This window comes from Phacochoerus africanus, chromosome 2 (assembly GCF_016906955.1).
Source record: "Phacochoerus africanus isolate WHEZ1 chromosome 2, ROS_Pafr_v1, whole genome shotgun sequence".
Taxonomy (NCBI): Eukaryota; Metazoa; Chordata; class Mammalia; order Artiodactyla; family Suidae; genus Phacochoerus; species Phacochoerus africanus.
The window spans coordinates 254,315,437-254,332,080 of NC_062545.1; the positions used below are offsets into that span (position 1 = coordinate 254,315,437).

The following is a 16,644-nucleotide window of genomic DNA, read 5'->3' on the forward strand; positions in this document are numbered from 1 at the left end:
TATCTTTCTTGACTGCTGCATAATCCACCACTCATTACCATGATGGTTGTGTTTAACTAAAATTTGACCCCCAGTTCCAAGAAGGTGTCATTCTCTCCTGATAACGTATTCATACGTAGCATGGTATTTAACTGCAGAAAATTTCAACTAGTGTAGTGTTTCTCAAACTGTAGTCCAAGGATCACCCGCAACAGGTTGTGGGGGGAAGGGAGGATCTCAAAATTTATATCCAAATGAAGAACATCATGGGATTCTAGCATATCATGTGATGGAGAACCACGACAGAACGTTTCTCTGACTTACCCAGTGAAACCAATGAGTCCATTTCATTCCATGTTCCCCCACTTTCTCCAGCTTCTCCCTAATGTCCCCTCCATTTTCAGCCAGCCAAGGAACACCAAGCAGAGGAGAAGAATACACATTCAGACATTGGACTGGACAGCTTCTTGACTTCTGGCAGCTAGGTCTCCCGGGCCTACCTTGCTGTCCGCGAGATAAGTGCAGTGGGTCATTTACAGAGCGTGCTCTCTTGTTTTAAAGTCTCAGAGCCTTAACTCACTCTGTTCCTTCAGCCTAGAACACATTTCTCTCCCAAGTCCTTCTTCTAAAAGTCATCTAGTTGTTAGGACCCTCCAAACAATCCCTCTGGGGTTCTTCAGAACTCTTTGCTATGCCCCCAGTAATCCATGCAAGTACCACTTACATATTCAACAAATATCTATGAAGATTCTATGTACCAAGGCACCGTTCTAGGGCGTGGCAAGTGTATTTCCATGGAACAAACCAGATAAAAATCCTTATCTTTGTGAAACTGATATTCTAGTGAAAAAATCCAGACAATAAGTAGTAAACAAATATAAAAAATATGTTGGAAGGGGAAATAGGAGTGGAGATGGGGTTCCAATTGAAGTACAGAGGTTGGAAAGCTTCACTGAGCGATATCAAAGGGCAGGAATACGAAACATACAGGATATGTATGCTGGGAGCAATTCAGCCATAACTGCTAGGCAGGCTGAGGGGAGAGGGTGATGGAGGCTATTGTGACTACAGCGGCTGCGGTGGCGGCGGGGGATGGGGAAAAGACGTCAGGAAGGCTACGAAAGGCCAGATTCCATCTGTCTTGTAGACTACTGTCAAAATGTGAATTTCTACTGGGGGTGAAATGGGAAGCCTTCACAAAGTTTTCAGCAGAGGAGGGCCATAATTTGTTTTTGTTTTTGAAGCATCTCTCTGGCTGCACATGTGAAGAGACAAGGGAAGGAAAGTGGGCCCAAGAAGCTATTGCAATAACCCAGGCGAGGCATGATCGTGGCTTGGACCATCATGGTGGCAACTGTGTTAAGTCATAAAATTAATATTTGTTTAATTCACGTTATGGCAATAATTATGGCTTGCACTGAATGCATCACTAAGACGCCTTTGCGGTGGGTTTTTGCAGCCTGGATTTCAAGTTAGGGTAAACAAGGAAAGGGGGAGAAATGGTTTGAGGTTACCAAGGAAACGGAACATCATTCGCGCTGAGGTAGTTCTAGGCCTTTAGGCCTCTGGCGCAGCAATAATTCCTCGGTTGAGACCACCCGCTGCTTCCCAAAGACCATGCGCAACAGGCCGGGGTGGGAGCCTATGGAAAACTCAGGTCTTTCCGCAAAGCGGTACAAGCGCATCCCGGGAATCGTAGTTCTGCGCCCTTGCGCAGGCGCAGTGGACCACTCCTCCAGCTTGCGCGCGCAGCCCCTGCAGGACCAGCTTCTAGAAGCTCATTGCGGTGGTGTTGGTTCTGGCTGCGGGTCCTGACGCAGGTAGTGGTTGCCCCGGGCCCCTAGCTTGGGGGCCGAGCCCGGGTCTTCGGCTCCAAGGGCGCACCTGTCGGCGGGGTGGGGACCGAGGGCGTCTCGCTGTGCACTCCCAAAGCCGCAGCTTCTGCGGGAGGTGGGCGCGCTCCCGGATGGAGCTTTCCCCTCTCCCTTCTCTGCCCCCATGGTCTTACAACTTCAGTACTTTGGTGTTTTGGGCGGGAAAATTCATTGTGAGTGCGCGGGGAGGGGGCGGTCCCGTGTATTGCGGGATGTTCAGCATCTCTGTTTCCACTCATCAGGTACCAGTAGCATCTTTTCTCCCCAGGCGTGATAGCCAAAATGTCTTCGGACATTGCCAAACGTTGCCTGGTGGCAAATCCCCCCTCCTTTCCGTTTGAGAACTACTTTCTGCCTGCGTCACATTTTCGCGGAGCCTTTATTGTAAGCTCCCTGGAGATCGCAACGAGTGTTTTAGCCACTGAAGAGTCCCATGTGCCCAGCGCGGCGCCAAGTAAAATGTGGTGGGCGCCTAATCTTTGGCGGAGGCATAAATGACGTCATTCATACTGTGTGCCGGGCTCCGTGCTGGGAGGTGGGTAATTAATTGGTGGGATAGTTGCAAAAGGAGGAGAGAGTCCTCCCTCGCCGAAGAGTAGCTCATCTCTTGGGTGCTGTGTGAGGGTCAGGACCCTGATCCGACCCATCCACGCCCGTCTCCATAGTGCCCGGTTCCCAAGTCATTGTAGATGGTCAGTTATTTGTGGACTGAGAGGATGCCTGCAATACAGGGTAGGCTCTGTGCAGAAGAGCACTTGGGAGCCAGAGAAAGCCTCTTGGAGGGGACCATTGAAAGGAATCAGGTATTAAAGAATGAGTAAGTTTGGTGGGGGAGGAAAAGAAGGTAGCACTCCAAGGAGAAAGAATGGCTCCAGTGCAAAGGGGGAAGAGGAAGGAGTTTCTGGAAATGGAGAAATACTTCTCAATGGCTGCCGTGGTCATCAGGGGCAGCTAGAGCTCGAGGGGAGGTCATCAGGGCAGGGCTTCTAGATCTTCATGCCTGGCTTCTGCATTTGAATTTTATCCTGAGACAGCTGGGGAGCGATAGGACCATATTTTGCATATTAAAAGGAATCCTTTAGCTGCGGTGTGAGGCTGAGTTGAAGAAGCCTGTCCCTGTTCTGAGTTGTTTTGAAGAGCAGAGGAGGGGAACTAAAACCATCAGAACCTGCTTATTGATTATGTGAGAAATTTGAAAGTCAGATATGAAATTATGCTTCTGCATTGAGCAGCCGGGAGGAAATGATTGAGAGCAGGAGTTGAAGGATTTGTGAGTGGATCCTATAGCAATGACCCTCTCCTGATATATTTTGCTTATGAGGAGTATTTTGTCTGAAGCTACTGTTTTCCTGGCGGATACCTTTGGTTACCTTTAAGTAACTCCTCGGTTTTTCATCTCCAGAGAAAATTATTCCTTTAATCTAGTAGCTGCATAGGGCTGGTCTAGGCCTCTGAGAATGTGTGTATGAGGACATGTAGCAGAATCAAACCAAGAACAATGTTTTTAAGATTAACAATGTGTTTCACTTATTTAATATCTTATATTTCTTGACAGTTTCTGCAAGACCAGAAAGTGACTCCTTGGAACACTTGATATTTTGCTGGAGAGTGCCTGTCGGTGGTCTGTGCTGACACTCACAGTCTAAAGGGGCCTGGATTCCTCCTGGGGATACACGTTAGAAGCCGTAATAGCCTGAACGAGATGACAGCCATCTCCGCAGACCCTCCAACTCTGGTCGCAAGTGAACAAAACAGGGTCCTAAGGATGGAGACCACTGGAGATCAAGAAGCTCTCCTAAGAGGAGACGTTGCTGACCCAGAGTCTTTCAGGCAGAGGTTTAGGTGGTTTTGTTACTCAGAAGAGGCTGGACCCAGAAAAACCCTGAATCAACTGTGGGAGCTCTGCACTCAGTGGCTGAGACCAGACATTCACACAAAGGAGCAGATTCTAGAGCTTTTGGTCTTTGAGCAGTTCCTAACCATTTTACCTGCAGAGGTCAGGATTTGGGTAAAATCCCAACATCCTGAGAGTAGCGAGGAAGTGGTGACCCTAGTAGAGGATTTGACCCAAATGCTTGAAGAAAAGGAAGGTGAGAGTTACAGACGGAGGGAGGGAGTGGGAGAGGTCTCAAGACTTGAGGGTAAACTCGCCCACAGAAAGCACTTCATTACGAAAGAGCTGGGACTGGCTTTGAGTTGGCTCTGCCATTTACTGTGTGACCTGGGGCACGCTGCATAACCTCTCAGAACTTTAACTTACTACTCTAGCAAAAGGGAGGATTAAACCAGATGAAGTATAATACTTGGAGGATGTTCGAGAAATATTAATTTCTTTCCCTTCACCCTTGGGCAAGGGGACCTCAGTACACAGGAGGGAAAAAAATGATCTGAAAATGTTTGAAGTCGCAGGCACGTCATCCAGGCCAGGGCTCAGCTTTTAGCCCCAGTGTGTGCATCACATGTGGCTTGAGTGGGACTGTCCAGTATCTGCAATAATGGAAATATGCTCTGTACTGTTAAGCACACGAAATGTGGCTAGTGCAAATAAAGAGGAGATTTTTTTTTTTTTTTGGTTGCACCGGCGACATGTGAAAGTTCCCAGGTCAGAGATGAAACTCGTGCCACAGCAGCAGCCCAAGCCACTGCAGTGACAATGCTGGGTTCTTAACCCATTGCACCCCAAGGGAACTCCAAGAATTGAATTTTTAATTAAATTTAAACTTAAATAGCCATATTTGGTAGGTAACTCCACCTAATGGGTTAGTGCAGTTCCACAGCCTTGGGGAAGGAACAGCTGACTTATATTTTTTATTTACATTATTATATATTTAAGTATATAAAATGTAAAACTGAATTATGGCATTGCAAAACATTGATAGATTTTGCAGTGGTGGATGGCCCTTTGAGGGCATGTGGTTCAGTTTTTATAAAATCCCTCTAATATGCTACAAATATTTCAAATATTGACCTTAAGTCCCTCAAAATGTATGTGTGGCTTTGTAGTCTACCAAGAGTTCTGAGATAGGGGAAATAGTGTTTAGCTCCACAGACTTCATTTGTGGTCACACAGTTAATTGGTGTATCCACAATTTTGAGTTTCCTGGTGCCTCTCCTGCTTGTCTGTCACTGCTTCCTCCTCTGTGTGGAGGCCCCTTCAATAAAGAATTCCATGAATTGATTACTGTAATATTCCATAAGATATAACAATTTCCTTAAAATAATCCTTTTTTCCTGTGATTACATGATTCTAATTGTTAACTTTTATTGTCTCGTCAATAAGCTGCCTAAAATTCTTTTCAGTATGATTTTAATTAGAAGAAGAGCTGTTGACATCTCAAGGTATTTAATACATGTAAATCATACGTTCAGAATTGCTGATTTCCATCTTTAGGAATCTGCTGGTAACCCCAGAGGTGGAGCTTGTTCTTAAGACTGGCTTTCCTTCCATAAGTGACTCTGGTGCAAATCATTGTGCTAGGACTGTGAAGAAAACAAATTGATACATAAAACAAATACACTGTTTCACCTTAATACATCTTGTAAATATTTTTTAAATGATGATGAAAATTAAAAACATTAAAACAGTATGTGGAATGAACGAAATCAGTTTTTGTGAGCTTAGGAATTGAAAGAGTATTTTATGGGTAAGGGGGAAAGCTTGGGTTTTAATAAACTACCTGTGGCCATCCTCTCTTTTAAAAGCATAGGAAAGTTTTTTTTCCCTCTTTTTTTTTTTTTCTGTCTTTTTTGCCATATCTTGGGCCGCTCCCGCGGCATATGGAGGTTCCCAGGCTAGGGGTCGAGTCAGAGCTGTAGCTGCCAGCCTACGCCAGAGCCACAGCAACGCAGGATCCGAGCAGCATCTGCGACCTACACCACAGCTCACAGCAACGCTGGGTCGTTAACCCACTGAGCAAGGGCAGGGATCGAACCCACAACCTCATGGTTCCTAGTCGGATTCGTTAACCACTGCTCCACAATGGGAACTCCTTTTTCCCTCTTTTTCTGACCCCTTTCTCCAGAATGATGTATCTAATAATTTTCAGTCCGTGGAGCCCATATGAAAAACTGGACTATTTTTTTTACCCCCTTCCTAGATCCAGTTTCTCAAGATTATGCTGTTTCCCAAGAGGAGAACCCTGAAGAAAATAAAACGGTTTCTGTTCTTCCCAGTACTGAGTCCCAGGTGAGCGTTCCTTCACTGGTTTTCATTCCTGGTTTGTTTGTTTGTTTCCTGGTTGCACTCTAGTATATGGAATTTCTGGGGCCAAGGATCAAACTTGCACCACAGCGGTGGCCAGGACTGTAGAAGTGACAACACCTGGTTCTTAATCAACTGAGCTACCAGGGAACTCCCATACATGTTTTTTTTGTTTTGTTTTGATCATTTTTCATCTTTTTAATTTTCTTTTTGTTTTGTCTTTTGGTCCTTTTAGGGCCGCACCTGTGGCATATGGAAGTTCCCAGGCTAGGGGTCAATTGGAGCTACAGCTGCCAGCCTACACCCCAGCCACAGCAACGCCAGATCCAGGCCACGTCTGCCATCTGCACCACAGCTCACGGCAACGCCGGATCCTTAACCCACTGAGCAAGGCCTGGGATCAAACCCTCATCCTCATGGATCCTAGTTGGGTGCGCTAACCACTGAGCCACGATGGGAACTCCAAGTTAATTTTCTAATTGAGGTCTAATTGACATGCAACATTGTATTAGTTTCAGGTATACAATGTAATGATTGAAAGTTTGTATATATTGTGAAATGGCCATATCAAGTCTGGTTAACATCTGTCACCATATATTGTGAGAGTTGTCATTCTTTTTTTGTGTGTGTGCTTTTTAGGGCTGCACCTGCAACATATGGACATTCCCATGCTAGGGGTCAAATCAGAGCTGCAGCTGCTGGCCTACACCACAGCTCACGGCAACATCAGATCCTTAACCCACTGAGTGAGGCTGGGGACCGAACCCATATCCTCATCGATACTAGTCAGTTTTGTAACCTGCTGAACCACAACGGGAACTCCCGAGTTTTCATTCTTAAGTGACTGCACACTGAGCTTCTCCTGAGTGATATGAAGACACTAGAATAACTAAAGACAATCTTCTTTTCCTCACAGTCTTCACGTTCTTAGAGTTCATCTATGAAATAGTAAAATGTGCTAATTTACTTCAGTTACCAGGATTGATCAGAAGTCTGACTAATAATAAAAACAAAACCATTCACTAAAATTCAGCAGTTTCTCCTCATACAATTAGTCAGGTGGAAATAGAATTTTATTTACCGAACGTGATTAAAAAAAAAAGTCTCCAGCTGGATAGAGTTGAAAAATAAAAAGCAGTCTTCACAATGCCAGCAGAAAGATAAGGCTGTCTCACCTTAGTGCTATTAAAGAATATTTTTGGAATATTCTAGCCAATGCAGCATAGTAAGAAAGAAATGAGGTGGGTATTGGTATGAAAGGAGCAAGTGTGTGTTGTTTGTAGGTAATGTCTTTGGAAAACCTCAGAGAAGCAACCAAACAAGTACTGAAACTCATAGAGTAGCTGAGAAAAGTAGCTAGTTACAAATCAGCAAGTTTCCTATATACCAGTAAGTATCAGTTGTGGGGAAACACTTCTTACTCAGGGTAGTAAATGATAGTGCTGTGGTAGGGTAATAGCAGCTCCCCAGAATTTGTCCCTTTCGAGATCCCTGGCACCTGAGATTGTTGCTTTATTTGGAAGCGAAGTCCTTGCAAATGTGATAAGGATATGAATTGAAGTTGTTCTGGATTATATGGGTGGACCATAAATGCCATCACAAGTGTACTTAGAAGAGAGAGACTGAACACGAAAACAGGAAGAAGCAATGAACTTTAGGAGCCTAGAAGAAGATTGGAATGATAAAGGTGCAAACAGAAGAACCCCAAGGAACACTGGCAGCTGAGAAAAGCTGGAAAAGGCAAGGAACCCTTAGAGCCTCTGAAGGGAATGCCCTTCCACCCAGCTTCTGGCCACTTGAATCGGGGGCGAATACCCTTCTGATACTTTTTTTAGCCCTAGTTATGGTCATTTATTACAGCACCCACAGGAAGCTACTGTAAGCGCTAACCGCCACTCTGCCGTACTGCCTCACACATCATGCAGGGGATGCTGAAGTGTGTTTTCATGATTTACTGGGCTAGTTTGTGATTTGGAGTAATTGTCAGTGTGAGTTTGGGTTGTTGAGCCAGGTTCTTGTTTGATTGCCATAGAAGGTAATTGCTACTTAACAACCAACTGGAAATTGAAATTTGGAATGTAGTCACTGATACTACTCTTACATATTTAGTTATGGCCTAACTTATATTCATTTGGATTTGGGGTTGGGGAATGTGATTCGTATCCTTCGTTTAACATTTTCTGTTCATCCTGGAAATCATTGTCTTAAGGCGAAGTCGATCATTGTTAGACATTCCAGAGAATCCTTGTACAGCGTTTCACACCAGGGGCTAAATGGAAAAGGCAGGGATCATATCATAATCCTGTTCTATATCACTTGTAGTTGTCATATAATAGCTACCTTATAGTTTGCTTTGGAATTCTTAAAAACTTGGATATTATCAAAACGATTATTTTTATATCCTGACCACTTCTCCGAATTCTTAGGATCTCTTTGGGAATAACCCAGTACAAAAAGGCTCTCTTTGGTGTCTAGGAATCCATGACGCTCAAGGATGTGGCTGTGACCTTCTCCAGAGGAGAGTGGAGGAAGCTGGAGCCCTTTCAGAAGGACATATATAAGGAGGTGCTGCTGGAGAACTTTAGGAGCCTAGAGTTTCTGGGTAAAGACATCTTCTCTCCATGATCTAGCATCTAAGGGGGGTAACTTTTTGTCCACTATTATTAAAAGGTAAAATAACTGTTTTGGCTGGGCTCACAACGATGATGTGACTAATCCTAAAAGTGGGTCCTAAAAATATACTTCTCTGCAGTGTCTTCTCCAAAAAAAGGAGTCTTTGCTTCATTGGACTGGAAATGTTAAGGGTCATTTTGCTGTCATCATGGCTATACCGCCCCCATTTTTCTCCTCAAATTCCAGTGTTGAAGTCTGTATTTAATAGCATCTTCTCCCCCCTGGAGAACCAGAGGCTGTGAATGTTGGAATATCTTGATTCTAGGCAAAAATAGCCATTTTCTATTCTTTTCTCTTATGAGCAGGCTTTCCAGTTTCGAAATTAGATTTGATCTCCCAGCTAAAGTGGGCTGGATTGCCACGGCTGCTGCAGAAAATCTCAAAAAGCTCCAGACGAGGTGAGTTGGTGAAAAGTAGAGGAGGAAGTTGAAGCAGCTACTTACCAAGTTGTTTGGAAGAGCTTTTGAAATATTGGGTAGGCTACGTACTCAAGTAGAAAGATGGTTAGAATATATGTCTTACTTTCCTGGAATGTTCATTTTAAGAGGGGTGACTGTTAGTTGGGTCCTTTGAGAAGTCGACACCAAGATATGATTAGCCATGTCCTGGGGAGAATTCCAGAGAAGGGAAGAGGGGAGGGAACTGATTCAAGCTGGGGTTGCTGTCAGTGTGATGCAGGTCTGACACCAGTGATCAGAGAGGAAAGGAAGGAATATTGGGGAGGAAGAATCTTAGATTGAAGTGCAGGTTAAGAAAGTTTTGACAGGAGTTCCCATCATGGCACAGCAGAAATGAATCCAACTAGGAACCATAAGGTTGCAGGTTCAATCCCTGGCCTCATTCAGTGGGTTAAGGATCAAGTGTTGCAGTGAGCTGTGGTGTGGGTCACAGACATGGCCTAGATCTGGTGTGGCTGTGGCTGTGGCTTTGGCTGGCAGCTATAGCTCTGATTCAACCCTAGCCTAGGAACCTCCATATGCTTCGGGTGTGGCCCTAAAAAGCAAAAAAAGAAAAAGAAAAAAAGAAAGTGAAAGTTTTGACAGAGCCAAAAAAGTCCTCTCACTAGAGTTACCTGCCAGAATTGTGTGCCTCTCAGGAATAGGCCTAAATATCCTTGCTGTTCTTGTCACTGATGGGGCACCCATGCAAAAGTGGCCTTGGTATGATGGCATGGTGCAGTCATTGAGCAGTAGCCAGGGCTGTTGGCTCAGTGGTCTAGAGGAGGGCTGAGAGGCATGTTTTCATGGATGGAGTTTCTCAGGCTAGGGGTTGAATCAGAGCTATAGCTGCCAGCCTATACCATATCCATAGCAACACAGGATCCGAGCTGTGTCGGCACGCTATACCTCAGGTCACAGCAATGCTGGATCCTTAACTCATTGAGTGAGGCCAGGGATCAAACCCGCATCTCACGGATCCTAGTCAGGTTCATTAACCGCTGAACCATGAAGGGAACTCCGAGATGTATAACTTATTTTAAAAGTCATTTATAGTGGATCGGAGGGAAAGTTTTTGGAAAAGCCAGAATCTATAGCCCTGATTTATAAAACATTCATGCAAATCAGTAGGGAATACTGAGTCTGTTAGAAAAGTGAGCAGAGAACTTCAGTAGATGACTGACAAAAATAAAATTTCAGAGTTCCCGTTGTGGCAAAGTGGGGTAAGAATCCTATTGCAGTGGCTCTGGATGCTTTGGAGGCAAACGTTTGACCCCTGCCTGGTGTAGTGGGCTAAAGATCTGGCATTACCACAGCTGCAGCTGGGATTCAGTCCCTGCCCTGGGAACTTCCATAAGCTGTGGGTGCAGCCATTTAAAAAAAAATTTAAGTAGCTGTGAACATGAAAAACATGTTCCAGGTCACTGGTCAACGATGTAATTTACATTTAAAGAACAGCACTATTTATTATGAATCAAATTTGCAAAGGTTTAGAGAAAGAGCATTTGACCAGAAATGAATACTCAGATACTTCTCATCATGTGTTATTTGGTGATAGAACTTCTCTTCCCTTTGGTTCAATAATTCCAGTTTTATGACTCCCTTCTGAGGAAACAGTAATCATTTGAGAAAAATTTGATGAGAAGCTAATTAAACAAACAGTATATATCTATGATGGATTATTGCGTAACTGATTAAAATTATCTGTATGAAGAATAAACCAATGATGTGGGAAAGAACTGTGAATGAAAAAAGTAATCTTACATATTATACCTAGATTTTTCTATCCTAAAATATGTAGAAAAATTTCCAGAAAAAACATGTAGAATGTTCAGTAATGGTTAACTTCTGGGTAATAGGCTTTTGTGTTTTATTTTATTATTATTTTTTTAAAAGCGTTTGTTAGCATTTCATGAACCTCCTTCCATGTGGCTTCAAGCTACCAGGATAGAGCCGCCTCCCCCTCCCCCCAGACTGCCCTCCCTCATTCTTTTCTTTTCTTTTCTTTTTTTTTTTTTTGTCTTTTTAGGGCCGTACCCCAGCATGAGGAGGTTCCCAGACTAGGGGTTGAGTTGGAGCTGTAGCTGCCAGCCTACGCCACAGCCACACCAAAGCCAGATCCAAGCCATGTCTGTGACCTACACCACAGCTCACTGCAATGCTGGATCTTTAATCCACTGAGCAAGGCCAGGAATCAAACTTGCAACTTCATGGTTCCTGGTGGGATTCGTTTCCGCTATGCCATGACAGGAACTCCCCGCTCCCTCATTCTTAATCTCAGCTCTTCTGCTGAAAAATTTGGCCCTTAGGGTGACATGCTGCTTTGGGAGCTTGCCCTTCCCCAAAACTTTTTAGTAGCCCAATCATAGCACATCAGTGGTAGGAGCAATTCCAGTCTTGTTTTTGGCAGCATTTACCCTTATCTGCCCACTGACCAAGGACCATAGTTTATCCAGGTTGCCAGTTGGGCAGAAGCCCTTGTTCCCTATTAGGTGGTAGTGACTCACACCAACTTTTCCAAAGTAATCTGGGTGGTACTGGTCAAAATTGAGCCTGTGGCGACATGTGCCACCAGCATTACCCTGGCCTCCTGGATGCTTCTGGCATTTGCCGTAGCAGCTGTGCCCATGGCTTGTGCCCTGAAGCTTCCAGGTCTTTCTTAGTCTGGAGACATGTCGGCAACTGAGACCAAAGAGGGGACCCTTCTCGGAGTCTCGAGAGCTACCTGGGGTTTTGTATTTTATAGTCATCTGGTTAAAAAGTAGCTTTGTGAACGTGACACTGTGATCTCTTGATTAAGAGCTAGTGTGAGTGATGTGGTTAGAAAATGAATTCAGGGTCCTGAGAGGAGCATAAACCTTGAGAATACAGTGTTAGAGACTATTGGATTTAAACCCTAGGCCCTATCAAATTTGTGTGCTGGTGAAGGTGCTAAGGGATTGAATTCTAGGCAGTATGAAGATTGAAAAAACAGGACTGAAAATGCAGTCATGTGGGAGGGCTGGTAAATGGTTACCTGGCTAGGGTATCTTTAAGGTAGGGCCAGATCATGGTAACCTTGGAAAGGCTAGCGAATGTGTTGTGCATCTGCGATGTGATTAACATTTTTTATGAACTTAGTGCTGTTTGCTGCTTTGAGGAGAGGCAGTATGGCATATGGATCAAAATGTGGGTCTTGGTGTCAGACTGGGTTAAAAATCTGGCTCTACCTTTTAAGGTACATGTGACCTTGGGCAAGCTACTTCACACCCTGTGTGCCTCGTTGCCACATCCATAAAACAGGTGCGATGATAGGACCTACTTCATGGGCTTATGGTAAAAAGTAAGTGAAATGCAATTAAAGTGTATAGGACCTGGCATTGGGTAATTATTTCATAAATGCACTATCGTTATTATCATTTGGAAAGAAAGCAGATTGGATGTAAGGAGGAAAAGTTTGAACCTATTATAGAAATTGGAAATAAGGGTGAGAACTTGCATCTCTAGCTATAAAGCATAAACCTTTCATCTTCCTCAGTGTTTTTTCTGAGCTCTGAGTTTACCCGGTATTCACATATTACTTTCCCTTCCCTGTCTCATAAGACTCTGACAATTATCCACGCCCTATTCCTTACCATCTCTACCATCTCTATTCCTATTTAAGTCCCTAGTGCAGCAGCTTCCTTTATTGCAAACAGGAAATATTCTATTTGTTATTTCTTTTAGAGTGTGAACTTAGCGGTGAATGGAAGGAATCTGGTGGCAATCAAGACGTTCTTGTGGAAGAATCGACTTTAGATAAAATAATAGAAAGATATCTAATGAATAGGGATTGTAACTTGACAGGAGAGTCCTGGAAACGTTCTGGCAGATTAGAGGAGGGTCGTAGTGATAAGGAACATTCACAAGTAGCAGCCACACAAAAGAGCCCCTTTGGAAATAGCTTCAAACCACCTTCAAACCTAATTAAACACCTGAGAGTCTATTTAAGGAAGAAATCTCGGAGGTATAACGAATGCAAGAAACCCTTTAGTTTTCATTCAGATCTTGTTCCGAACCGCAAAGAACATGGTGGAGAAAAGCCACGAAAATGTAATGAAGGCAGGAAAGCCTTAAGTCACTCTTCCTCTCTGACTGAACATCAGAAACATCAGAAAATGCATTTTGGGGGGAAGACCCACAAGTGCAGTAACTGTGGGGTAGCCTTTACTCAAAGCTCATCCCTTGGTAAGAAAAAGAGCTCTATATGTGAAAAATGTAGGAAAAATTTAAGTCAAGATACAACCGTAGATAAAGATGAGGGAGCTGAGAGTGGGGAAAAAACCCATACCTGTAGCAAATGTGGAAAAGCCTTTGGCTATAGTGCCTCACTGACAAAACATAGGAGAATTCACACTGGAGAAAAACCCTATATGTGCAATGAGTGTGGAAAAGCTTTCAGTGACAGCTCGTCACTCACACCACATCATAGAACCCACAGTGGAGAGAAGCCCTTCAAGTGCGATGACTGTGGAAAATCTTTCACCCTAAGCGCCCACCTCATTAAACATCAGCGAGTTCATACTGGAGAGAAACCCTATAAATGTAAGGAGTGTGGGAGGCCCTTTAGTGACAGCTCATCTCTCATTCAGCATCAGCGAATTCATACTGGAGAGAAACCCTACACATGTAACAATTGTGGAAAATCCTTCAGTCATAGCTCATCCCTTTCCAAACATCAGAGAATTCATACTGGAGAGAAACCCTATAAGTGTGGTGAGTGTGGGAAAGCCTTCAGACAGAATTCTTGCCTTACTCGCCATCAGAGAATTCACACTGGAGAGAAACCGTATTTGTGTAATGATTGCGGGATGACTTTTAGCCATTTCACATCTGTCATTTATCACCAGAGACTGCATTCAGGAGAGAAACCCTACAAGTGTACCCAGTGTGAGAAAGCCTTCCCCACTCATTCGCTCCTTAGCCGTCATCAGAGAATTCATACGGGCGTGAAGCCTTATAAATGTAAGGACTGTGGAAAATCCTTCAGTCAGAGCTCATCTCTTAACGAACATCATCGGATTCACACTGGAGAGAAACCCTATGAGTGTAACTATTGTGGGGCAACCTTCAGTCGAAGCTCCATCCTTGTAGAACACCTGAAGATTCATACCGGAAGGAGAGAGTACGAGTGCAACGAATGTGAGAAGACGTTCAAGAGTAACTCGGGCCTCATCAGACATAGGGGCTTTCATTCTACAGAGTAATTCTTGGAATATAGTAAGGTCGGGGGGAAATTTAGTCACAGTTTCCCTGATTAAAAACCTGAGGTGTAAATTCCCACAGCCTTGATGAATAGCTGCAACTCTGATGGGTTGGCAGCTGGAAACAATATGCTTTCTGTCATTCACCCCTCTTCTTGGCAAGGATGTTTACTTTGGTAGGTAGTGAGAGGGTTGGTAAAGGCATGTGAAAAAAGAAGAAAGTAGTAGGAGATGGGAAATAATTCTAAAAGGCCAAATGTGAATATAAATGCAGGAGAGGGGTGCACAGGGCCCACCTTACCAACCTCTTCAGATTTCCCTCTCTCCTAGCTTCCCCTTCACTACTGGCTAGTGTTACTGAAAGAGGACCTGACTGGAGCCAGGTAACCCTGTTCAGTCCCAGTTTGCTGACCAACTCCCTCTAACCTTGGACAAACCATTTGACCTTTCTGAATTGTTTCTTTTTTTGGTAGAACGAAGGGATGGGACTAATCGTTTCTGAGGTTTCTTTTCTTTTTCTTTGACTCTGATACTTTCTCTGATACTCTCTGAGGCTGTGGGAATAAGTTTAACATTTTGGATTCATTGTAGAAAAGAACTCATTTAAGCTACTGAACTTGTGGCTGAGTGAGAATGCAGGATGCTCTTTGAAAACGTGATGGCCAGAACTGCTAGAACGCTACGCACAGGAACAAGTCAGTAAACTGCCTTCAGGGACTGCTTTGGGCAAAGCACCCAGCCTCTTCTTCTGGACATTGGCTCTGGGCTTGGGAGTCTTGATGATGTGCTTCTGGGCCATCTCAGCCATGCGAGTAAAAGGCCTGGGAAAATAGGTGAGGGCTTGGGGGGTGGGGGGAAATGGGTGCTGAAAACAGCTATTTTGGATGAATTGTCTTTTGCAAAATAGAATTCTATTTTTTAAAAGTTTGCCTGTACTAAGTACTGCTTCCTATAATCAGAGTGCAAACATTCTGTGTGGCAAAGGTCACAGCTAAGATTGGGCCCTGTGACATGTTTTAGTTGGTCTGCATGGTAAGATGTGGGTGTGTGTGACTTCATACCAAAAAAAAAAAAAAAAAGCTTGTCTTGAAAGATTATAAAGGCTGACAACACTGGGCCCATATTTCAGTGGGGCAGGTAGGAAGCAGCTACCTTTAGACACGAAATCTTGTCTTCTATTTGCAGAGTTTTCTCACTTATGTAACTTGACTTGCTTACTCTAGGAAGTTGATATTCTGACCCTACCATCTGGAGAAACATATCCCCAAATCTAAAGAGACTCTATTGATAGTAAAATTCAGGGAAGGAATGTGAAATGATGTAGAATAAACTGTCAGTTTTCTATTACGAAATCAGATCTCAAAGAAATAGGCCCTGTAGATAGTAATGGTTCATTCCTTACAAATGTCAGTGGTAGAGTCTGAATAATAATTTCTAACTGTGAACAAGGAACTGAAAACCCTGGGTCAGTTAGATTTGGGTCTCAGGTCATAGGGTTCTGGAGGAGCCCCACTGACTCAACAGTGAGGCCCAGTTCCTAAAGTTGAGATTTGAGGCAGCTCCTATAGAAAGAATGAAACGGGTACACTTTCGGCTTATGGAAGTGAAGAGATGCTTAATGCTTACCTGAGATTCAGCAATATTTGCTGTGATTTAATGGGTTTAGTTTGCAGTGCTACCTCTGGATGATGTTTTTGGCTTCCTCCTGGTGAGCCCACTCTCCCCAAAGCCTGTAGGTCAAGGATTGCTCTGTGATAAATTGGTCTGTGTGGTTATTGCTGAATGGACCAACCAGAGACATTCTAGCCATGAAAGGAAGGTGGCTTACCAGAATTATTCACCCTGGCTTAACTTTTTCCTGAAAAGATAGAAAACTTTGGTTTGTTGTTTTATTTTCTGAAAAGATGCAATCTATAGAGAGAAATATGTAAAAATCTTTGAGGCTTGTTCCAGGATACTTGTTACATTCCCCAGCATGCATAGGAAGATGTTCTATGTCCATATCAGTTGGGAATCTGGGACATGAACTTTTTTAAAAGTTTTATTACAGTATACATTACATATCATAGAAGTCATTCAGGTGTACAATTCAGTGAGTTTTAGCAAATTCACAGAGTTGTACAAATTGGCACCACAGTCCATTTTTAGAAACTTTTATCACCTTAATAAGATCCCTCCTACCCATCTATAGTAATCCTCATTCCCACCCCTGATCCCAGGCAATCCCTAATCAGTCTGTTCTCTGTCTCCAGAGAGTT

General features: G+C 43.7%; 1 protein-coding gene across 1 annotated transcript; it reads left to right on the plus strand.

The window, feature by feature from the left end:
* The first annotated feature begins 1,736 nt into the window (after positions 1-1,736).
* ZNF483 (zinc finger protein 483) lies at positions 1,737-15,220 on the plus strand. Its single transcript, XM_047768143.1, has 6 exons — positions 1,737-1,799; positions 3,409-3,943; positions 5,951-6,039; positions 8,530-8,656; positions 9,033-9,125; positions 12,870-15,220. The coding sequence occupies exons 2-6, from the start codon at positions 3,556-3,558 to the stop codon at positions 14,387-14,389; spliced, it is 2,217 nt and encodes a 738-aa protein (XP_047624099.1). The 5' UTR covers positions 1,737-1,799; positions 3,409-3,555; the 3' UTR covers positions 14,390-15,220.
* The last annotated feature ends 1,424 nt before the right edge of the window (positions 15,221-16,644 follow it).